This window comes from Ochlerotatus camptorhynchus, unplaced genomic scaffold (assembly GCF_037179485.1).
Source record: "Ochlerotatus camptorhynchus isolate MF236.1 unplaced genomic scaffold, CSIRO-AGI_Acam_v1.1 ptg000141l, whole genome shotgun sequence".
NCBI lineage: Eukaryota > Metazoa > Arthropoda > Insecta > Diptera > Culicidae > Ochlerotatus > Ochlerotatus camptorhynchus.
Window position 1 is genome coordinate 2,326,718 of NW_027040631.1, and position 25,229 is coordinate 2,351,946.

Below are 25,229 nucleotides of genomic sequence, written 5' to 3' on the forward strand. Positions count from 1 at the left end.
TTTTACAACTCTATCTATCATACGCATGGCCTGCACTTATTTCATCCCGGCACTTTCAAAGTGCGGAGTCCAGTATACAGTATACCTTATAAGGTGCAAAATGCGCAATAATAAAATGGGAACCCGTAAAAAAAATCCAATAAAAATACAATGATTTTCATTGTCATTGTAACCATGATATTTACTGTCAAAACATTGGACATTTTTGTCCATTACCATAAAATCACAACGAAATTCATGGTTCACAACAATGAAAATCATGGTATTCGCGAACAAATTTGATCTCATCACACTAATTTTCGTTGTTAGAGCATTGTATCGTTAAAAATCGAAATCTATTTTTTCTCCCGTACAATATTTTAACAATAAATTTTAATGTACTCAAAACATAACAGTAAAAATCATTGTAATTTAATTGTTATATTATAATTATTTCTTTTCGGAAAAGCAACCGCGCGGGGCCATTTTACCCCCAGGGGCCCGTTTTGGCCTGTCTTTCCTTACGTGCCGCATTATTGGCCGATGAGGCCAACGCTGCGACTGCTGTCAACATGCACGTAACGCCCATCACCATTGCTGTCATAAATTTTCCTCCTGGTTGTGCGCGTCACAAGTTTCTCGTGCTGGTGGAAAATTGTGATTTTTTGGTGAAAATTAGCAACTATTCGAGTGAAAATGGTGTCCAAACATAAGGATAAGGTCCGTGATCGGGATCGTGATGGTGAATCGAGTCATTCACATGGAAAATCACGTGATGACCGCGACCGTCGCAGGTAAGTTTACTGGTGGGCCCCATTTCGTGTGCGTAGCGCTATGCCACCGGGGTCTCGGTCCGGATGTCGCCGTAACGCCTACTCACAGAAGTGAGGTTATGACTCGGGATTGTTTACGTTATCAATTTTCTGTGTTTGTTTTCACTGTAGATCCAGAAGCCGGCACCGTGACAAGGATAGGGAACGAGAACGTGACCGCGACCATCGGAGGCGCAGCAGAAGCCGATCGAAGGATAAACGACGGCGTAGCCGGTCTCGGAGCCGTGATCGCAGACGTTCGCGGGAACGTGAGCGCTACGATCGGGGCACTAGCCGTGCTTCGGATCGCACGAACCGAGAGCGAGAAACCCGCGAGCAGGACAGTGCTTACGATTACAAAGGTATCGAGTTCACTCAGAGTGTAATCGAATCGATGATGTCGACTGCGGCGAATGCGAAAAGTTTTGCCGAGTTGCTGAATAGTTACAATCAGCAGCAGCAAATTCAACAACAACAGCAGCAGATACAAGCCCAGAAGGCACTGCTGGAGGCGCACAATGAAAACAGTCAATCGTCGGATGTTGGAAAGGGTAAGTTGAGGATTCTTATTTCAAAATGAAAACATTTTCCTAAGTAAGAATTATCCACAGACGGTCCAAGTGGCAGTGGAAACAACAGCGGCGGTGAAGGTGATGCTCGGCGAAGAAAGAAGAAATCTCGCTGGGCCGGAGGAGACCACGACAAAACATTCATTCCCGGAATGCCTACCATTCTGCCGCCCGGAATGTCGCAGGATCAGCAGGAAGCATATCTAGGTGAGTTTAGTGTGCAGTTTCGACAGATTGTATTTCTTTTCAGCTTTAGGTTGACGGAACCTCCAAATTGGAAGCATCGACTGGGATTTGACCTGCTGTAAAATTCCTCCGGATAGCCGTGTTTTGATAAACAATATAACAGTCACAAGAGCGCAATAATGACACATGCTTTCTCTCCCAAAATAAGAACCAAAAAACCTTGATAAAAGCGATTAGGCTTTTCGCGTTTCAGAGTCACCGTAGCGCAACGCAGCTGTTCCCGGTGGTAGCCAGCGATTGTAAGACGAGTGTCAAAGCGCCGTAAGTAGTTCTTCACAGCAAACTTCGAGATCTACTCGGGATCCTTCGAACATCCACGACGGATGATGTTCTTCTGTTCTCGTCTTTAGCTCTCTTATTATAGATGATCGAAATTTTGACCAACTCCCAACCTCGCTAATTACCAGTAATAATCTAACATCGGGGGGTTTACCCTCGATCTAATCTTTTTCTGCTCTCTTTCTTCGGATCACTTTTAGTTCAACTACAGATCGAGGAAATCAGCCGGAAGCTGCGCACCGGGGACATGATGATACCGCAAAATCCGGAAGAAAGGTTTGCTTATTGTTATTCTACGTTCGTTTATTCTAGATAAGCTTTAATTGAAACGATTTTTGATGGAATCCAAATCTGATCCCCGATTCTGAAGAAAACAAAATATTTTTGGTTCCTGAACATTTTGTCAGAACTCAAATGCCGAAATTTGGTTGATACTGCACTTCCGGAGGTAAATTTCTAGAATGGTGTGGACCTTGCTTTTCGAAATAGTAGTGTTGAATTTCAAAAAAATCTTTCAGTTGGGATTCGCTATTCTCGTAATTTACTCCGGATTTAGAAGAGGCCCCAAAACAAGTCTTTGTTTGATAGTTTAGTCTTCCCTATGAACTAGGGTAGGTGAACAAATTTTTACCACAGCGCAGGGTGACAAGTTGGGAATTCGAAATCACCCGTAAAAGCCCGTGAATTTCGATGACAAATCGGAAAAAAAAAAATAAGGTTGTGGATCATTTCAAGATCCTTAATCCGTGTTCATGGTATATTCGATCGACCATTTATTTGATCTATTGAAATCTTTTAAAGAACATTAAATTGCAAGCGAAATTCTCAAGTTTTCCTTAGTATGGAATTCAAACAATTACACGCAGGTAAAAGAATGTAAGAATTCCATAAGAAACACTTATGAATTTTAGCTACAAGAAATCAGTATGAATTTCATTGATTTGCCTTATGAAAAATAATGTTGACAAAAAAATAATAAATCGGAGCAGACTGGAACCGAACCATGGCCGTTGAGATAATGGCGCCCGCATGATGACCACTTGTCTTTCAACGCTTAGGAAAAAGGAATGGTTAAAAGCATATAAGAACTACCTCATGTTACCCGAAAATCATTCATAAATCACTCTTATTAAATTCATATGTGTTGTTCATAAGTCGAGCCTTATGAAATTCTCAAGTCTATTTGCCTCGGTGTAAGTCTGAGATCTAAAAAAAATTGCGATGGTCCAAAAATCATGATAATTTTCCTTAATAATTCAAGTGAGATTCCTAAACAATGTCTAAGCCAAACCTTAGACTTGTGATTTTGTGTTAACTTTAGTAATCTCTTAATATTTTTCGATGTCAGAATCCGATTATAAGCAAACAGAACTTTTGACGAAAATTTCATAGAACTTCATTAAAATTCCCTGAAGTTGAAAAGTTGAAAGAACTGCCGACGACAGGTTCTGAGAATTTCCGACGATAAGCTTGGAGATCTGCCGACGAGAAGTCCAGAGAACTCCCGTTGAGAAATTCCAAGATTGTCTGACGGGGAATGCAGAGAATTTCCGACAAGAAGCTCTTAGTACTTCTAACAAGATGTTCAGAGAACTTCCGACATGAAGTCAAGAGTACTTCCGAGGAGAAGTCCAGAGAACTGTCAAGGTGAGGTTCAAGGAACTTCTGGCGAGAAGTTCAAAAATCTTTCGAGGAGAAGTTAAAAGCTTCCTAGGAGAAATTCAGCGAACATCCGAGGAGAAGTTCAGAGAACATACGAAGGAAAGTCTGGAGAACATAGAAGTTGAAAATGAGCGAAGGGCCATTAATGCGACAGTACAAAGTCAAACGCACACCTTTTGCCTAACCCGTACGATGTACGCGGAGATTTGAAGTATGTCTTCAAATTACAGGCAAAAAGTGTGCGCCCGCCTTTCCAGTCGATGGTGTGTTATAATGCACAGGGTGGCCAGCGAATCGGGATAGCCGGGAATTTGAAAAGCAGCCGGGAAAACCGGGAATTTGACGGGAGAACCGAGAAAAATCAATAAACCTTAACATATTGCAACAAACATTAAAAGTTGAATAACAGCTTAAGCTTAATCAAGCAAACAGATGTTTCTTCAGCTCAAAAATGGTTTATTCAGTTCTTAATCATCTTAAACCTTTGAAATTATTTGATCTTACGCAAATTTCTCCTCACTAAAATACTTTGGAATTCTGCGCTGAATTTTCTTGACACTTTCATAAGAATGTAATTTAAATTCTTCAACATTTTTCTTTATTTACACAGAATACAATTACTTCGGCATTTTTCCCAGGTCTTGCTTAAAGTTCTCTTGTGAATCTTCCTCGGTATTCCTTTGAAATTATTATCAGAAAACCCTTTAAATTATGTTTATATTTCTTTTTAAATTCTCCTTAAAATTCACCACCCCATACAATTCTCTTCAGCTAGGAACTCTCCTTGAAGTTCTACTCACAACTCCTTTGTAATTCTTCTACGAGTTCGTCAGGACTTAATCGTAGAAATAGTTTGGGATTCTTGTCAGAGTTCCGTTGAATTTTTCTCCGAGTTCTTCTCAGAATCTTGAATTTTCAAAATTTTATAAAAAGTTCTTCAAATTATTAAAACCCTGAACACTTTTCCAATCGAACAGAATTTTCCAGGGACTGTATTTTTCCAAATCTGGTATCTCGAAAAAAAATCTAAATCAGGGATCTAGCATCATTTTCAAAATCCCACATTTTGAGTATTTTTCTCAGAATTGTTGGAATAAAATCCAATCCTGTTTTTCTTCTTAATCGAGGATAGATTTTCATAAGTCACAAATTTCAATCAATCTGCCCAGGGCTGAAAGTCTCATTAATAAAGATATAAAAAAAAAACAATTTAAAAAAATAGCATATTCTAAGACTCTATAAAAACTAAGCTTCAGAATCTTAGAAATTAAAGTTTTTCTTAAGATTACATTTGTTTTTAAGATTTATATTCGTACAGATCACGATACTTTACAAAAATGTCTTGCGCCGTAACGAGCTCAAGATTTTTAAAACAATTTCTTAGTTTATAATGACCTTAAAAAATCCATAACTCTGTTACTTTGTAAATTCTAGTATTTTACTCGAGTCTAAAAAAAAGTTATTCAAATTGATTCTACACACTTAGATTATTTTTCCGAAATCTCAACAGCTGAACAGTTCGGTGATTTTCACAAATTTCCTGTATTTTTTACAGATATTCGGTGAAAAATTACAGGAAATCTGTGAAAAATCACCGAACTGTTTACCCAAACGTTCAGCTGTTGAGATTTCGGTGAAATAATCTTAGTGTGTAAATACCTTGAAAATAGCGTTATAGTGTAATCATTATTTTTTACTAAATATATTAAAAACCGGGAATATTTTGAGATTTGAACCGGGAAAAAAACCTGGAATTTTAATATAAAAATTCTGGATCAACAATAGAAAAGGGCCTATCAGCATTTGTAAACAAACCGTTCCAAAGCCCTTTACTCATGAAGCGAAGGCCACCCACGCAAACCAACGCCATCATCGGATAGAGGAAACTTCTATCTACACGATGATGATGTTAGTTTGTGTGGGCGGCCTTCGGCCAGAATTCACTGGAATGCAATTCTTGTTTACCCAACTATTGTGTTGCTCCTCTCGTCATGACCAACGTGGTCATCTCAGAGAGAAAGCAGTAAGGTGGTTGTTGCGTGCATTGTTGACGGCTACTCCCGCCTTGAGTTGTTACATTTCCAACCAACTCTGAAAGTCGCAAACTTCGCGTATGAAGTAACATAAAAACACTTTGAATGTATCTACTTTCATATTATGTGATAAAACTATGGACTTTGATCATGAAGAATATGAAAACGACATCAAGTCAGTTTGTCCCATCAAGCAAAGTAATCGAATATCAGTCCCATCCTGAAATTCATCGTCCATAGTTCATAAACTTCTGCTTTTCGAATTGGCATATTTTTGATATAACAAAACATGCAAGCTTCATTGTGACAGATTTTAACTTGAAAAAATTATCAATATATTTACTATGATTTTTCAAATATTTACATGAGAATTGCACTTCGTAACTTTGACTGACATTTTCTCAATGCCTACTTTTTCCATATGGGACTGATTTGCAATCATAGGCAGTCAGGTCTTCATTGTAAACCTGATTAGCTTGTAAAATCAACTTCTCAGTGAAGTTTTAGTATTGTGATGATGCTGCTATTGCAATTGATAAGAAATTAACTTAAGCGCTGTTTTTTTTTACGATTTCCTTAATCCACCCGCGTATTATCCGGAATAATTTTCTAGCAGAGCTGGGTCTCAAAAAGAGCTCCAGGAAAAACTAAATAATGCTATTAAGGGGAAGTTCACCGCTTCGAAAAAATAATTACGTTTTGATTTTTCTAAAAATATTGAAAAAAAAAGTATCAAAAATCTAAAAAAATCACATTTTTTCTAATTTTTTAAAGAAAATTCACGTGCAAAAACATGTTTTATAAGTCATTATGGCATAAAGTTGGACTCAAAAAACCACAAAACATCAACTTTTCAGTTTTTCTGAGAGTCCAATTTTTTTTTCATGATGGGATAGAAAAAAAATTTTTGCATGTAATTTTTGACAAAAATCTAAGGAAGAAACTGATTTTCTTGGATTTTTGATAATTTTTCCCAATATTTTTAGAAAAATAAAAACGTACCGAAAATATTTTTTATTTTTGGGCCGGTGAGCTTCCCCTTAAAGACAAGTTTTTCATATGTAAAATGAAGGGGTCCCCGGGAAACCTAGAAAACTGGACTGAAGCCGGAATTTGAAGTCACCGGGAAAATCCATTGAATTTCGATGAAAAATCGGGAAAGCTATATTCGAAAAAAAAGATATTTGAAGACCGTTGGACTGAACTAGATTTTCAGCATATAGCCAATTCGAAGAACTGTGAGAGGATTTTAGAATTTTTTCCAACGCAAATTTGAACAGATTTTAGCATGAATTCTAGAGATAACACCAATGGATTTCAGAGAACATCTTTAGGGATTCTGTTCCATTTAGAATTTGACCGCACAAAATAGGTCATTTCTCCAAGAAGAAATAAAGTACAAAAACGCTAAAGATCATTTTGTTTGATTTTTATTTAGCTTTAAGGGAAAAATACAACAAAAATTATTCGTCAGCTTTTCGGATGAATTTTCGATCTTTTCGCGGAATACATCTCATCATGCCTTGCACAGTAGTACCAACAATCAATACGAAACTAACGATTTTAAATTGGCTCACTACTTGACTAGCCTATTGGTCGAAATTCTAGTACTACACAATGTTTGTTTTGATTCGCTATGAAAGTTTGTCAGATAAAATGAGGGGTTCGTGGATTTTCCTATGTTTCGAGGGGTGAATCGATTAGCTTTAGACCGAAGATAGTACCAGAGCTGAGCCAAAAAGTTGAGCACGTTTCTTCGGGACCTACAAGTCTTAGAGTTACCTCTATGGTAGTACCATATCTAATCTAATCGCTAATCGATTCACCCCTCGAAATATAGGAATTTTATCTGTCAAACTTTCATAGCGAATCAAAACAAACATAGTGTAGTACTAGAATTTTGACTAGAATGGGGTACGTTATTCGATTTGCTTGGGATCAATAGACTAGTCAAGTAGTGAGCGAATTTAAAATCGTTAGTTTCGAATTGATCAACCGGTCCGCACTCGTGTTTATTTCAGTTACCATGGGGACGTAATTTGTGATTAGCCCCGGCCCTTTTCAAATTGTATCATTATTTATGTACGGCCTTAAATTTGAAATGGCGTTTTACATTCATTTAGTGATGGCTGATTTTCATTCGTAACAGTAACTTCTCCAGAGGATCATCACCCATCGTTTCGAACATATGCTGCACTCTCATTGGTGGAAAAAAAGCACAGCGAACAAAAAATAATCGATTAGATGTTAATCGAATAATTTAAAAAATGGGACATCTCTGATTTTGGTGTGATTGTTTTGATAATAAAGAGCGCAAAATTTCATCTCTACCGAGGGGGCAGCAAAACCACTAAATTACCTTGCATACGGGGGGTATTCATTGGATGAAAAGGACCGTAAAAGAGGACACTAAAATAGAAAGTTTTTCTTCCGACTGTTTCATCTTAGTATTCTTCTTTGCTTTCATAGTGAACCAAAACAAACATAGTGTAGTACTAGAATTTCGACTATAATGGGGCACGTTAATCGATTTGCTTGGGATAATATTTTATTGATTCTAAAAAAAAAGAACATTTGATGTAAATAACCTGACATTTGATTTATTTTCCATATTTATTGTTTCTTTTAATTTTAGCTGAAATCAAAAAATAAAATCATTTTTAGGATGTCAAACAATACTTACAAAATTATAGTATCTAAATAAAAAAAAATGATTTACTTTGGCCCTTTTCTCGTCAACCGAAGGTCACCACGGAAACCAACATCCGGAAGGTTAAAGGTTTCCCCTACCGGATGATGTTGTTGGTTTGCGTGAGTGACTGAAAATTAGTTTAACTAGTGATTAAAAAGTGTCATTCGAAAAAAATACCTGTGGTTCACTCGGAAATAGTGAACGTAGCTCAACTGCTCTACTTTCGTCGGGAGTCAATTTAGGAGACAAAAAATCAGATCATTTCCAAAAGATTTGTTTTAATCAAAAAGCAAAGTCTTTGTTTCTAATAACAACTTTGTAGAATGAACCCTGCTATACATTAGAAACAAAGATTTTTTTTTTCTTCTGCAATGCAAATGCAATGTATTTGATTCTAATACGCCTTGTTTCTCTGCGTGTACGTTTAGCAAAGTAAGATGTTTGGCCCGGGATTTGTCCAAAGTCCATTTTTACGTAAGTTTAATCGTCCATCAAAATGTGAGTGTGCAGAATTTTTCAACTCTGTCACGTTCCATCTTCGATGACTTTTGAACAACTATATGAATCCTGATGAATTTTTCACTAATAAATAAACAATCCTTCCAGATCAAAACGTTTTCAATAGTTTCTTGCTACGACAACTAGAGGCGCTACAGTAATGAAAAATAAGCGGCCAAATACTAACTGGAACAGGCTTTAGCACTCCCAAGTCCCAAGTCAATTGAGTGAGTTCAGAGTAAATAATTAAGCAACTCCCTGGAAAATTCAATGACGATTGTGAAGAGAATTTCAGGATTCGTAAAAAAATACCAAGGGAATCGAATTTTGAGGGTACAGTTCCAAAGAAAATTCTGCTGATAATTCCATGCACATTTCGAAAAGAATTACTAGATAATTTAAAGGAAAGTTCCAAACAATTTCTAGAAGAACTTAGAGGGGAACTCCAAGATAATTCTGAGCAAAATTTGAAGACAATTCTCGACGGCAGAATTGCCCCTGCTGGATGGTGTTGGCAGGGAAAGGAGATTACAAATGTTGCTCTCAAATGCTAATAGGCCATTTTCAATTGTTGGTCAAGAATTAGGTGAATTCCCAGATTAAACCTTTCAAGAATTTTTTGTGGAGTGCTCTTATTTCAGGTTGAGAAGAATTCTGAAAAGAACTTTGTGAAAGGAAATGCTTTAGAACACAAAAAAAGTCTGTTAAGTTTTGAGTAAATTTTCATAGGCAAATTGTGAATACTTAGAACGTGTCGTAGAGCCAAATTCAAGATCCAGGAAAGTAGATTTATGTCGATATGGTTTCAGTTTCCTTTACACGCCCATAACATCCCGGTTTCTGCTTGAACTGATTAGCTGGCGTTTACTACGTTTAAATGGTGTGTATTTATAAAAATGCGCTGCCTTCGTGTTTTGGCAACACGCAATTTATGTCTTATTTGCATTCTATCGAACGCTTTATTTAATTTGAAATTGTGCTGGATCCCTCTTTATCGGTTAGAGGTCCATGTGGTATTTCATGAAAAAATGTCCAGAAAGCACTAGTATAGTACTGAAGACAGTAATAGCTGATGGGATTGTTAAAAAGGGGTTTTTTAATTACTGGAAAATCAGGGATTATCAGGAAATTTGGTTTTCTTCATTGAGTCGACACGCTGGATTGGTAGCTATTTAGCGTTGTTATAGAATGGTATTAAAAAAACGATTTGTTTGCATTTTGAACATAGACCTTTTTCAAATGTTACACGAGATTTGAGTTTTGTGTTTGTTGTTGAATTTAAGTTTGTGTTTTTGTTTTGATATCTGGAATTGAAGTCCATGTCCATGATCCGCTATCCGATCCACTAAGTCTATCTTCACTCGATAGCCATGACAAGCAGGCAAATTGAATCGTCAGACTTACATCAAATCTAATTCAAATGATATATTAACAGTGAAAATCCATCCATAATTAGCCAAGTTATAACCATTTAAAACCTTAAATGATTTCGTGACGCTGGTACGATGAAATGGAACCCCATACTATCGGCAACGACCTAGTCCTACGTCTATATAAAATAACAAGCAGATTTTGAACCTAACATCCATTATGTCCGTCTAGTGAAAGAGAGAGAGAGAGGGAGAGAGCTCGATACAGTCCAATTTCGCTCGTTGGGCTACGTTTTAGTTGGGCTGTAGCCCACCTAAATCGAAGTCAAACGTCATTTCTGGCAAAGCTGTTTCCTCTTCGAGGGGCTCATGTATGAACAGTTTGGATAGTTGCTAAAGGATAGTGATGATAATAAATAATCGGTGTATCCCTCAACAATTTTTCACACTGACAGCTCAGCCCAACTAACGAAAGCCTTTCACTAAGTGGGCTACAGGTTTAGCCCAACGAGCGAAGGTTGTCTGTACTGTTATAAATTTCAATCTAATCGTTTTGTTATAAGCATCATTTTCAGGACAAACCCAGAGGATCTTCGGCACAAGTTAAAAAATCCTCCAGACTCCGACTGATCAAAAACTCAAGAGCAAATTCATATGACAAATAGAGCACATATTTGAAACCTCAATCTGCCACAAAAGACTTCCTAGTTTGCAGTGGAAGCCCGTAGAGTCTAGTCCCGGAGTGCCTTCACTCTCATCGACTCCGGAACCTTCATACTAACTCAGGATTTTACCTAACCTCAAATATTCTGGATTCATAAATGAAGTGCAGTGAAATGGTTTCAAGCACATCTCTTTACACTGCAGATTGTTCCAATACGTGTTGAGTTTCAATTCAGATGAAGGAAATAGTCAAGTCTATGATTTTTTAACGGACTTGTTAAGCTTTTTTCAGGTAGTTAGTTAATCACTTGTAGAACTAGTAAAATTTAGACATTCGATTCCGCAATCTGATTTGATTAGTCGGAAAGCAAAAATAGAATACCAGTGATTTGCCCTACAGACACAGCGGTTTTACATTTAATAATGAGTAAATTTGTGCAAACAATACATTGGCTTCGAGGAGCACCACCTTCTGCGCAGTGATCAAATTTTGGTGTTTGAATATGTTGTTGCCAACCCTATATTCATATGGTAACATGTAGTCAGAAATTTGAATCATGTAGCTTTAGCTACTTTTTAACCAACCAGCAAGTCTTTGGTAAATAGAATTAGTATTAGGAAACCAGTTAAACGTTAGTTGAAAACAAAACAAAAATCACAATTACTAATGAGTTTTTCATTTGAAGCGATTTCGGTTAGAGCTGTGGATCCACCGTGTATCACGGTTGTCGTCATCAAGTGCACGAGACAATGCAGTGAGATATGGTAAACTAATAAAAAAAAAAACGAAACGAAAAAAAACTGACCCCTATTTCAGGTTTAGACTTAAAAACCATTATTGCGAGTTTCTCGGAGTTGAGCACTTTGCCATGTGCTGTCTCGACATTCGTAAGATAACTTTTTTCCAACATTAATCATAACTACTGATAACTTTTGTTAGGCCCCCCTCTCAAATATAAGCATCTTCACCCCCCCGGAAGATTAAGCCTCTACTTCTTCTGAAACCTGCCACCCACAGACAGTGAAAGTAAGTTCAGTTGAACCGCCTCATGATGCCAAAGCAAGAAGAGCGGAGCGGGTTGTGAGGCAAAGTCAGAAGTGCACCGGTGGATAGTGGCTCGCATTTCGTGACACTTGAAACCAGTCGATGTGTGTGTGAAACGGGAGAGGAACCGGTAGTAGTGTGGAAACCGCTGAAGATGGCGTCCGTACTTTGTTTTTGTAATGAGAGAAAACCGTACAGTGATGTGATTAATGGTTCTTTTTCTCTTTTCCCAGCCGTGTGTTGTTGTCGTCGTTGTTGCAAGGCGAGACAAATTAGGAAATAATAGAAATTTTTGCCGTTACAGCTCATTTCATACACAAAAAAGCTAACGAAAATTGCAATTGCAGTAACCTAAACTTTGAACTTTGTAGGTTTTAGCAGGCGGGCTAATCTGAAAAAAAATGAAGAACAATAATCACTTGAACTTTAGCAGGTCAAACTAATGATCGTTTTTCCCATATAGGAAACATATCTCACTCTTAAAGATCTAATGAACATGTTTTTCCACCAAAAGCAGCTATTAATGAAAATAATCAAAACATCAACTAGACCATAAGTTCTTATTTCTACCCACCGCGGCAGCTATCAGAGCAGAATTTTCATATGTCGTTTCTCTTTTCTTTTCTTCCTGGATTATTCACAGATCACCGTCACCGGAGCCGATCTACAGCAGCGATGGCAAGAGGTTGAATACCCGCGAGTTCCGCACCCGGAAGAAGCTGGAAGAACAACGTCATCTGCTAATCCAAAGGATGCAGTGCATGAATCCGGATTTCAAGCCACCGTCGGATTACAAGTAGGTTCCTTCACAGCGCAGTGAAACATATTTTGTAATATCGCATCGAAAACGATTCACATTAACCGCGTTGAAAAAGGCGTCGTTGCATGGTCGCAACATGCATATGTTTAGGGTAAACGCTCCAATAGTTGCGGTACGGTAGAAGCGTTAGGTTCCTATAGTTGTGCATTGAGTCTCCATACACAACTATAAGAACCCAACGCTTCTAACGTACAGCAACTATAGGAGTGTTTACCCTATAAAGGGATCTTGTGCGCTCCCACCCAAATTGCACGTCTCTCAAATTTTTGCGTGCTCTCTCTGGTACCTATCTTGCTCTCAAAAAAAAAATCGAGTGCACAGCACATCATTATTTTGAGCTGTGCGTGTGCTTCCAGACGACCCCTGGTTTTGATGTCTGTGTTCGGGAAGTACTCTTATCAACTTGGTTTATGTTCATAAGTTTCGATTGCTATAAATAAAATTGCTTACCCCAATTTCCCGTACCACACAGGCCGCCGGTGATTCGCGTCAGCGACAAGGTCCTCATCCCCCAGGAAGAGCATCCGGACATCAACTTTGTCGGTTTGCTCATCGGGCCCCGTGGAAACACCCTGAAGGCCATGGAGAAGGACACCGGTGCCAAGATCATCATCCGTGGCAAGGGTTCCGTGAAGGAAGGCAAAGTTGGACGCAAGGATGGTCAGCCGCTACCGGGAGAGGATGAACCGTTGCATGCTTTCATCACTGCCAGCAATCCGGAGGCGGTCAAGAAGGCTGTCGATCGCATTAAGGATGTCATCCGGCAGGGCATCGAAGTGCCAGAAGGTCACAACGATCTCCGGCGAATGCAACTGCGAGAACTGGCTCAGTTGAATGGAACTCTGCGGGAAACGGACGGTCCTCGTTGTACCAACTGCGGCTCCAACGAGCACAAGACCTGGCTTTGTCCGGACAAGCCGAACATTACGAACAATATAGTTTGTTCTTCGTGCGGTGGGGCAGGACATATTGCTAAGGATTGTCGTAGCAAACGTCCGGGACAGGGTGGTCCACCAGCGAGCAACAACCAGGCCAAGATCGATGAAGAATACATGAGTTTGATGGCGGAACTCGGTGAAGGACCCCCACCAGAGTCGAACAACCAGCATAATTCACAGGCATCCAGATCCTACGGTCTATTCGAACCCAGACAAGCTCCACGTCCTCTCATGCAAACGCCGCATCTGCCGCCCCCACATCCGGCTCCACCTGCGCCACCAACCACCAGCGCTCCTATGCCTCTGCCTCCACAGATGAGCCAATGGAACATGCCCCCGATTCCTGGTCCTCCACCACCACCTCCAGGAGTAACCCCACTCATGGCATGGGGACAGCAACCACCTCCTCCAGGTGGTAGTCCAGATATGCTCCCTCCAGGCACAGCTCCTCTGCCTCGATACCCTCAAAGTTATCCACCACCACCCCCGGGAGTATCGCAACCCCTAGCGCCGGGCACTGCCCCCGTCGGAATGCCCTCTTGGAGCGGGAACAGCGGATCGGGTGGCCCGCCACCTCTAATGCCACCAGGATCATGGCAACCCCCAGGTGGCGCTCCCGGTACAGGCTTCATTCAACCGCCACCCATGCCAACCGGGCTGCCACCGGCTCATCTTTTAAGTGCGCCACCCCCTCCACCTCCACCTTCATAGAAAGTGGGTGGACAGACACGTACTTTGATCTTTTACATTACCGGAAAGCAGTAGGTAATTTGTGTAATATTCAATCGTTTCAGCTAGATGGGACAAATAATGCTAACTATGATAACTTTTCCATGGATAATTATTAAAACAAATAATGAATCAAAAATTTAAGCTTGCTCTAGACGAACAGTTCTAATGTAAGGCATAAGTAGGAAAATGAAGCTAAGGTCTTTAAAATTATGAGATTCTAAACTGTCTTGTTTCTTTCTAAAGTCTACCGAAATTTGTCCGAAAAGGAATAAATGCATGTCTAGAACGACTCTATGATATTACCCCGAATCCATTTAGAATTTTTTTATGTAGGGGATGGTGGGGCAAGATGGGTCATCTACTTGGTTTACTTATTTTTTTGATTGCCAACATCAACAGACTCAATATACACAAAATGCTGTTCCGAAAAAGCAATCTGCTCCGGGTTACATTGAACCTGTTGGTACTGACAAACAAACAAATTAATTAATATACTAGCTGATCCACCTTGCCCTATATTTAGTATTCTCTTCTTTAGTAAATATTCGAAGCAGGAAAAATTTCCGTATTTCTATTATTCAAAGAAGCGAGTAGGGTAAAAAATTACTTCGACCTAATCACCCATTTTGGGCCTATCGCGCAGAAAACATCATCCGCAATTCCATAGAAAAAAAAAAGTTCGAATGGATCTTAGAATTTCGTAACAATTGATAATTTTGTACCTTATGGAAACATTTTAGACCCGTTGAGGTAAATTTTAAAGGAATACTTATGATAGTTTCGCGATATTTCTGTAATAATTTTTAGACAAAAGAGTTCCTTGGAAGGTGTGAGGTGTATTTCAACTCCAAGAGAATTCTGTGTGGAAATTAGAGTAAATTCCGAAGATAATTCCTTGGAAATTTTAGGAGGATAGTTAGTGGATACTGAGGAGAGGTTATTTCAGGAGAATTCTTTCGAAATTCCTTGGTAATACAGCTAACGCAGAATTTTAAGAGAATTTCAGAGTGAATCAAAGATCAATCCATTTAACCCAGTCCTGCCATCTGCCGCCTCCGATCTTCAGAGATGTTCCTGGCCTGTTGTTGGATGTGGAGACGGGGTCTTCCAACCTACTCACTGTGGCGAGTATCAACTTGAGATTGTTAATGTCCATTCGCCGCCTGATGTTTCCATGACTTCCAGGGAAAACGCCTTACGTCGTGCGACCACCAAGCGTAGTAAACATGTCATCATTTTCTGCTACCAAACGTAGGCGGAATGAATTTTGATGTTCACGTTTACCACCTAGCTGTATCGGACCGGTGCTACGATGTTATCGTTCTTGTCGAGACTTGGCTTTCCAGCGTTCGGATCGGATCAAGGCACCTTCTCCACTGGTAAAGCCAAGTACATCATCACCCTCCCTTGGTTGTCACTGTTGATGACAATTACGATCGGGTCTTTAACGACATTCCTCGACCATATCATACGATTTCCGGAAAGCCGATCATCGTAGTATCGTCAACGTGCTATCTTATATAGATTGGGAGAGCATCCTCGATCCTGATCACGTAGAAACCGCTGCTTAAATATTTTCACATGTCTTGGCTTATGTCATTGAAAAACACGTTACGAAAAGAGTTCACCGTGAAATTTTTCATCCTCCCTGGCAGACGAGTGAACTGCGTAGGTTGAAGTCGACCAAGAGAGCCGCAATAAGAAAATTCACTAAGTATCACCCGCTATTCCTGAAGCGTCACAACGTTGCTCAATTATGAGTTCAAGCGTCGCAAGTAATTCTGGAATTACGTAATTGAGCACCTCAAGGAATCCGACCTACCTTCAATGGTCTTGAATAGGACAGTTGCTTCCACTCCTCAGCTGATCTGCCGCTTGTTTTCTGAGAAGTTCGCCAGTGTTTTCTCGAATGAGAGATTAACCGACGAACACGTTACGTCACGCTAGTAATGTTCCACTCTCCGATCAAATATTGGGTGCAATGGCTGTCAACGTCGAGATGATTTCCACTGCCGCATCCCAACTCAAGTCGTCATTCAGTCCAGGACCCGATGGCGTTCCGTCCGTGTTCCTGAAAAAGCATATCGCCACCTTGCTGATGCCGTTGCATCACCTATTCCGATTGTCTATATCGAGTGGTACATTTCCATCTTGTTGGAAATTCTTACATATGTTTCCTATCCACAAAAGGGGCAGCAAACGGGATGTGGATATCGTGGAATTACGTCGTTGAGTGCAGTTTCGAAGTTATTCGAGTTAGTCATCATGGAGCCTCTGCTATCTCATTGCAAGCCGTATCTAAGAGATGATAAACACGGCTTCACTTCCGATCAATCTACTTCCACAAATCTACTATGTTTGACATCGTATCTTACGGAAAGCATGGCAGAGAGAACTCAAACATACGTCATATATACCGACTTGTCAGCTGCCTTCGATAAGCTAAACCACACGCAGGAAAAAGAACGTAAGAATTCCATAAGAAACACTTATGAATTTTAGCCATAAGAAATGAGTGTGAATGTGGAGCCTCATAGCCTAGTCAGTAAAGGCACGGTATTACCAAGCCGGAGGCGGCAGGTTCGTTTCCCGGTCCGGTCGAGGGAATCTTTCGGGTTGGAAATTTTCTCGACTTCCCTGGGCATAGAGTATCATTGTGCTTGCCACACAATATACAAATTCATGCATTGGTATTGGCATCGAAAGCTCTCAATTAATAACTGTGGAAGTGCATTTAGAACACTAAGTTGAGAGCACGCAATGAGCTAATATGCGATAAGCAATAAGCTTGAAATGCGAATAAGAAGAAGAAGAAATGAGTGTGAATTTCATTGATTTGCTTATGAAAAATAATGTTTGCAAAAAAAATAAAAAATCTGAGCAGACTGGACCCGGAAAATAGACGTTGAGGTTAGGGGGCCCGTGTGTTGACCATTCGTTTTTCAACGCTTGGGAAAATGAAATGGTTAAAGGCGTATAAGAGCTACCTCATGTTACAAGAAAATCATTCATTTGTCACGCTAATGAAATTCATATATGTTGTTCATAAGTCGAGCCTTATGAAATTCTTAGGTCCATTTGCCTAAGTGCATGCCATCGCAAACTGTTATCAATGACTCACAAAGCGCAAGAAGGCAGTCCCAACATATTGCAGTCAGAGAACTGGGGAACCACACGATCAACAATAAAATTAGAGTGGCGCGGCTAAACTACTTTGGACATGTGGTAAGGGACACATCCCAAGGAATACTAGGGAAAGCTCTCAATTACCGCGTGCATAAAAAAAAGAAACTAGGACGACCCTGCTTCACGTGGAAAACGAGTCTCAAACAGGACTTTGAAAGAAGCAACACAACAGCGGCGCATTGGAGGGAATTGGCATACAACCGTGTACAAGACGGCCACAAAGAAAATATTCAACGCACTTATCGAGTCTGACTATGAAGATTCGGAAGATTCCGTGAGCACGGAAAACACGGAAGATGATGTACGATTGTCGAAATTCGATGGATGTGGTGAAAAAATGTAAGTACATTATCAATCACTAAACTAATCAATAACACAAGTAAATGAAATCATAAATCAAGAATTACAGGTATTGGAAAACATAGTCCTCTGTACATTTACTTTCCAACTTTTACTAATACTACTGTTACTCCGACTATCCCCTACTTGAAACACTAAAGGGTGATACGGTCAAAATTTGGTCAATATCAACTTGACGTATTTCTTTCAATTTTGCATTTAAAAAACCTGAACACCCCTCATTTTGAAGGTGTGTGTGTGTAGAATGTTGCTCCTATTTTGATTTTGGAATTCACTCTTCAGTTGTCAAAATGCCGTCCAAGCAAGAAGAGCAGCGTATCAAAATTTTGCTCGCGCATCGCGAAAATCCGAGCTACTCGCACGCAAAGTTGGCAAAATCGCTAAAAGTTGCCAAATCAACCGTTACAAATGTAATTAAAGTGTTTGGGGAACGTTTGTCGACAGCCAGGAAGTCTGGATCGGGGGGAAATCGAAAACCGGAAGCCGCTGAGACGACAAAGAGAGTTGCCGGTAGTTTCAAGCGAAACCCTAACCTCTCTCTCCGAGATGCCGCAAATAAGCTGGGTGTATCGTCTACAACCGTGCATCGAGCCAAAAAACGAGCCGGACTATCGACTTACAAGAAGGTAGTGACTCCAAATCGCGATGATAAACAAAATACGACGGGCAAAGCGCGATCCCGGAGGCTGTACACGACGATGCTGACGAAGTTTGACTGCGTGGTAATGGACGACGAAACCTACGTCAAAGCCGACTACAAGCAGCTTCCGGGACAGGAGTTTTATACGGCAAAAGGAAGGGGAAAGGTAGCGGATGTTTTCAAGCACATGAAACTGTCAAAGTTCGCAAAGAAATATCTGGTTTGGCAAGCCATCTGTACCTGTGGCTTGAAAAGCAGCATTTTCATAGCTTCCGGGACTGTCAACCAAGAAATTTACGTGAAAGAGTGTTTGAATAAACGTCTGCTGCCTTTCCTGAAGAAACACGGTTGTTCCGTACTGTTTTGGCCGGATTTGGCATCTTGCCATTACGGTAAAAAGGCCATGGAGTGGTACGCCGCCAACAACGTGCAGGTGGTTCCCAAGGACAAGAACCCTCCCAACACGCCAGAGCTCCGCCCAATTGAGAAATACTGGGCTATTGTCAAGCGGAACCTAAAGAAGACCAAAAAAACTGCTAAGGGCGAGCAGCAGTTCAAGTCAAACTGGCTTTCTGCGGCGAAGAAGGTGGACAAGGTGGCTGTACAAAATCTGATGGCAGGGGTCAAGCGTAAGGCCCGGCAATTCGGATTTGGAAAAGCGGAAGCCTAACTGAATATTTTTCCTGAATTTTATACTAATTGAACTTGAAAAAGAAATTTAATTTGATTTTTTAAATAAACGATTTCACCGATTTACACGCGTTTTCCCTTGACCAAATTTTGACCGTATCACCCTTTATTCCTCCCTATGCGGCATCTTAAGCAGGATTCAATTAATCCCTGTGATAATTATTCTGTGGTGCCAAATCTTTACCTCTACCCTTGTGCTGTATGGACAGTGATGTTTTACTGAAGACCTGGCCCTATGGCCCCCTTCTGTGCTTGAAAATGAAAATTAAAATGAAGTATATTGATGAGCATGCAGCGCGCTTCATAAGATGGTAACGAAACTATCAACTCTATACTTTCATCTATCGTATAAAAATTACCACTTTAGTCTGTTATTTGAAATTAGCATCTTCAACTATGTAAATCGTTAACTTCACGCAGAAGTAACACAAACAAATAGCTCAAGTTAATCAAGATGTGATTAGCATAACTTCATGTTAAGTTACTTTCATTTAAAAAGTCTTGACTGCATTATGAAAGCACAATATGATACCAGTCTTATGTCAAGACAATTGCAATCAACGTGAGTTTTCATTATGATAGGAACTGTAAACGCTACTACCGATTTGCTTTCATTTTGTTAACCGACTTTGCTCGGGACATGCCTATATTTACAAACGCTTTGCAAAACAACAATCAATTTGTCATACTCGACGCGACCAAAGACAACAGCTCTACGTCGTCGATCGTTAACCTATATCTTTGCATATTTGCGCGCTCGACTCTTCATGCCCATGTACACATGTTGGCGTTACCTACCAACCTTCTCCTTCTGATCAGACTAAACCCATCTGCTATTTGGCTCCGTCAGGGTTGCCCCAATACCAATTGGTAAGTAGCGTGAAATAACCACACGATTTGTTTAGATTTACAACGAACAGTAATGAGACAATTTTTGAGCCGCAATTCAACTCTGGGTCTTCTCAGTTGCTATACGGTCTGGAAATTCAATCCAACGTGTAGCACTACTCGCTGTCTCCCGATTATTGTTACCATTAACCGCGTGGACGGAGTGCTTTGCCAACCAAACGCGACGATCGTGATGCGCATTGTCTTTGTCGTTGGTTTGAATGGAGTGCTATCTATGAGCCTACGTACCTGCCACTTGATTTGGAGAGTACGAACGAAAGTGCTGAGCAACGTTTTTTCGCCATTCATTCATCTCGTTGTTCATGAGCCCCAAAAGCTCACAATACGAGATTGATACAAAGTGCTTCAGTTTTTGTTTTGCGAAATGACCCCTCGACCGCGAGGTCTTTCGGCTCTAGAGGAGGATGATGGTTACATAATACTTACATGATGGTTTTAACGAGCATAGTTATCTGCATCTTGGTCAGCTTTTTTTGTGAACTAAATTTCAAGTTGAGGTTCGGTCAATTCAAGCAGAATTGTAGACGGAGATTCAAAAGTGATGTTTGAAATTCAAAAATCAACAGATTGTAATGTTAAGTAGATCCATTCCCATATCCTATACGCATACAGTGAGTGGCACAATTATTGGTAGGGGAAAGTGGGGCAATTTCGTCATAGGGATAATGTGGCCCCACGCTTAAAAATCAACTTATTGAACATATTTTACTAAAATCAGGTTGCAGGTTTAATGCTTGAAACCTATTTGAGCTAGGAGAAATGGCTCTAATGTTCGCCCAGATGCGCATTGGTGGACGGATTCAACTTACATGGACTATCACAGCTCAACCAGATTGCAAATACAAAAGGCCGCATTCTCGACCTAATACTTGCAAATGACATAGCTTTGCCTTATTGTACGGTGTCAGAAGCCATCGAACCACTGACTTCTATCGATAATCATCATCCAGCTATAGAGGTTGCATTATCCCATATGGTCCCAGTTTCATACGAGGCGGTGAATGATAACACCAGTGTTACCGCGAGGCAATTAATTTAAGACCCAAACCATAAGATATTCACATACAACTTTCCCCCGAAGAGCGTGAGCACACGTAGCATATGGGATTTGATCTAATAGGGACCAACATGGAATATCTCGTGATCCTGGACATATAGAAGGCAAAGGGCAAAGTTGTTCAGTGGATCAAGACCTAAAGGTTGGTGGACAGAAGTTCGGAATTTTCTCACTACGCGTCGCTAGTGTACATGAATTTGTGATATCTTGAAATCCTTACCATCTAGGAAGTTGCTTTCTTGTGCGAAGTTGTTCAGTGGATCAAGACCAATATGGATATTTTCGGAATCGGGATGACGTCTAAGACCCATCAATCGATTTCCGACACCCTTCAATATGGGTATTTCCGGAATCGGGATGACGTCTAGAGACCGAAAATAAATGCCCAGCGCCATTTTGAAATCCAAGATGGCGGCTTCCGGTTTTAGAAAAAAGTGGAAAAAACTGTAAATACTCTGCAATATGGATATTTTCGCAACAAAGATGACATGCAGATGTCGAAAATTGAAATGCCGAAATGGCATCGAAAAAATTTCTATCATTTTTCGCATCATCTTGCATCGAGCATCGTCTTTTGGCAGGAAATCGTCAGAATCGTCACCAATCTTCTTTCTATCTAGTCAGCGTATGCGCAGCTAACCACAGCAAATCAAAAATTTTCCTGCATCGCAGATAGAGTCACCCCTCGCGCAATTTTCCGTCTATTGTAGGGTATTTGACAGTTTTTTAAAAACAGGACTGCCATCTTCGATTCAAAAATTGCGTCGGACATCGATTTTGAGCCTCTATATATCGTCTCCATTCCGAATACACCCATGTTGTGGGGGTATTCAACATTACTATCCAGTTTATCTGTAACCAGAAGCTGCCAGCCGGGTAAAGCAGGTGCATAAGAACGCCTATCAATGGTTGTTGGGTTCTGCCCTGACCGGCGATTTGCGACCTCTGTGCACCTGAACTCCGATTCTTACCTCCACGCGGTGCCCGGTGGGGTTGCTGGCGGTGATATTTGCCGTCAGTAATGCGAACAAGAACGGGGGATCATCGTTGTCACCAAAGCACTATTGTCAATACATCGGTAGTGCCCGTGATGACGATGACAGAGCAAAAAGGTTATAGCCAACTCTAAGTAGCCTGTGATTATCGCTACCTGGGGATGCTAACCGACTGGGTCTGGTTACGACTTGGCCGTCCTGAATGAACTATCTCCACCTCCTCAAGGTGGTTTGTTTAAAAGGACGTTAATAAATGGAAGCAGAAGCTGCCATCTTGGAATTCAATATGGCATCGGACAGTAATTGCTAGTTTGTAGCTCAGTGGCGTCGCGCCCACATGTGCAACCTGTGCACGACACAGGTGTAAATAATTTAAAAAAAATGCGTTTAGATTTTTATAGTTTTTATGGTCACATTATAGCTGTACCTACTTCTTTACTCCAGACCACAAGTGACCATGAATACACCATAGTGTGGCTCAATCAAATCTTCGACCATGGTTTGCTTCAAAAAGGATTAAATTCAATTCGGATGGTCTGCCTAATCCCTAATGTATTGATTTCTAAGCATGTCGATATCACTACCATGACAAAACTCGTTAAATAGTGCACCTAAAATCGAACTTTTTTGAGTGGCGGGTGGCAAGTTTGTGAATGGTCAAATGCCTGATGTAAGCCAAGCAGACCTTCTTCCACCTCTTGAAACATGCCACAAATTTTCCGCAATACATGGCGGTTTGCACCACTAGTTGTAATTGAAACTTTCAGTAGTCACGCGTCAAATGGGAACAACACGGAAACAGCAGTCTGGTACGCTATGGACGTGTATCATACTTGCAGACCGGTATGAATGTGTGAGTTTAAATTAGAAGAATATTCGTGATGTATGGGTGCCTAAAGCGTGCATTTCTCGCTGTGCACTTGGTTATCTGATTGCAGGAAAAGAGAGTAGAGGAGAAAGAAAGCGGAAAAGCTCGCTCTCACTCTCTTGTCAGTTGTAAATCTCTCAATTACCGATGGTTGCGCCGGTGCGCCTGTCAAAACTTATGAGCTTCCCTTGGTTCATTCTGATAGTGTTGTTCTGATGAATAAAGAGTTGATTGAATAATTCAATAATCAAGTTTGCTACCCAGGGGACTTCTTGAATTTTCTCTAGATTTTACACTGTTTTGTGGAAATGTTTGACGGATATTCTTTATTACACTTCAGTCGAAAGAGTTAGCCTTGTGATAAAAACGAGAGCTAGTTAAGTTTTGCAATTCCTCCTACTTTGGTTGGCGCGAAAACGACCATACAAGTTTTGTTTACACAAGGTGCTAGGCCCTAAAAATGTTAAGTTAGGTAGTGCTTAATATAGTAAGTGAGAATTATCCCTCGAATTCATGGAGCATAGAAAAAAAAAACAAAAACTAATATGTGGTGGTAAACTATAACGAACAAAGTTTGTTGCACAGGTAAACAAATGAGGCACGCGACGTCTCTGCCGTAGCTATCACCGCGAATCCCACATACCCAACACACTTAAATTTTTTCGCTGAGATTCCAACAGCCGAGTAGTTCTGCAATTTATTTTTCTGAGATTCAGTAAAACAATTGCCGAGACTCAGCAAGCAAATATGATTTTGCTTTTATAGGGGAAAAGTTGGCTTCGGCAATACCTTAACCTATTATCGTCAGGGGGGTAAACAACGGCGTTGAGAGCTCAATTTTGGCATGTGGATACATTGTGTTTAAGAGCAACTATTGGCCAAATTTGAGTGCTCTAGGACTTTGTTTATCCCCCTGACGATAATAGGTTAAGGTATTACCGAAGCCAACATTTCCCCTATCAGATATTTTGCAGAGATATCAGCAAAAGTAAATGCCGAGGTAATCGGCTGTTGGAGATTTTACCGAGCTAGATTAAGTGTGAACTTTGCCTGTATCCTGTAGCTGCCATTTTGAATTTCATGACACTCATTTTCTATTTCTAGATGTCATTCTCTAGACGTCATTCCTTTTCCAACAATTCTCATTGTTACGTTTTATTTGATGCAAGCTTTTTGAGCAGATATCGCCGCACGGGCGAATGGAATAATAGCACTTCCGACAACAACACACGAACACAACTGCAGATGACGTCGCAACGAAGCCCGTCGCTCAAGCAGCAGCAAAGCAGCAGAAAGTGCAAAAGCGTGGTCTGATTCGGGCGGCCATCGCCGACGCGGTAGTGAAAATCGCGAAAACTTTCGCGATTCGATCGCAATAGCTCCAAAAGCAACTGCGGCATTTCGAAGAGGCCATCGAGACAGTTTGTGGAGACTGTGAGCGCCGAGTACGGCACGAAAAGTCATTTGCAGTCACTGCCCATATTTGCCGTCGTCGCGAGTGGATTCTTTTGACGGGTGCGCGCAGTATCAGCGACAGTCCATTGTCGGCAGGTTGAAGCGACGTTCGATTCCGACACGATTGCCTTGGGGAAGTAGGCAGCTGGTGGCAACAACATCGGCATCGACCAGAACCGCCGAGAAACGGTAAGTCGAGTACGTCACCTCACGGAAAGATTACCGCTATTATCGTGAATTATATTCACAGACGAGCGCTCACGCTGTGACCTCGGACGCCATCTTGTACATCAGTCTGCGGGATTCATCGTGCACATAAGACACGTGAGGCAACTTGGGACACGTGAACCACTGCTGGATTCGGGACTCGATATTCACTGCGGCCACAAGTCGAACGGAGAAGAAAAGTCGTGATTCGATACTAAAAGCGGTAAGCCACTTCCATGTTCATGACTGTTATGGCATTGCTGACACGTTTTCCTTCCTCCAGCATCTGCTCCTACATACAGTCGATCGAGTGGGCCACGGCGGCTGGATACGGCCAGCCTCGGAAGACAAAAGATAAAAGCCTTCAATGCGAAGTAAGTTGCCCACTGCGTACACTGCCGACAGATGGAGGCTAACGAGTTGTTGCCTCAAGGCTTTTTGTTTTCCAGCTCGAATCGACGAAAGAATCAGCGACATAATAGTTTGACCAGCTCAGGGTACAGCGGCAACGCTGAGTGAACTCG

General features: G+C 40.8%; 1 protein-coding gene across 1 annotated transcript; it reads left to right on the top strand.

The window, feature by feature from the left end:
• The first annotated feature begins 578 nt into the window (after window positions 1–578).
• SF1 (splicing factor 1) lies at window positions 579–14,538 on the top strand. Its single transcript, XM_065221348.1, has 6 exons — window positions 579–773; window positions 924–1,342; window positions 1,403–1,567; window positions 2,086–2,161; window positions 12,492–12,644; window positions 13,141–14,538. Exons 1-6 carry the CDS (start codon window positions 676–678, stop codon window positions 14,315–14,317), a joined length of 2,088 nt encoding a protein of 695 aa, XP_065077420.1. The 5' UTR covers window positions 579–675; the 3' UTR covers window positions 14,318–14,538.
• The last annotated feature ends 10,691 nt before the right edge of the window (window positions 14,539–25,229 follow it).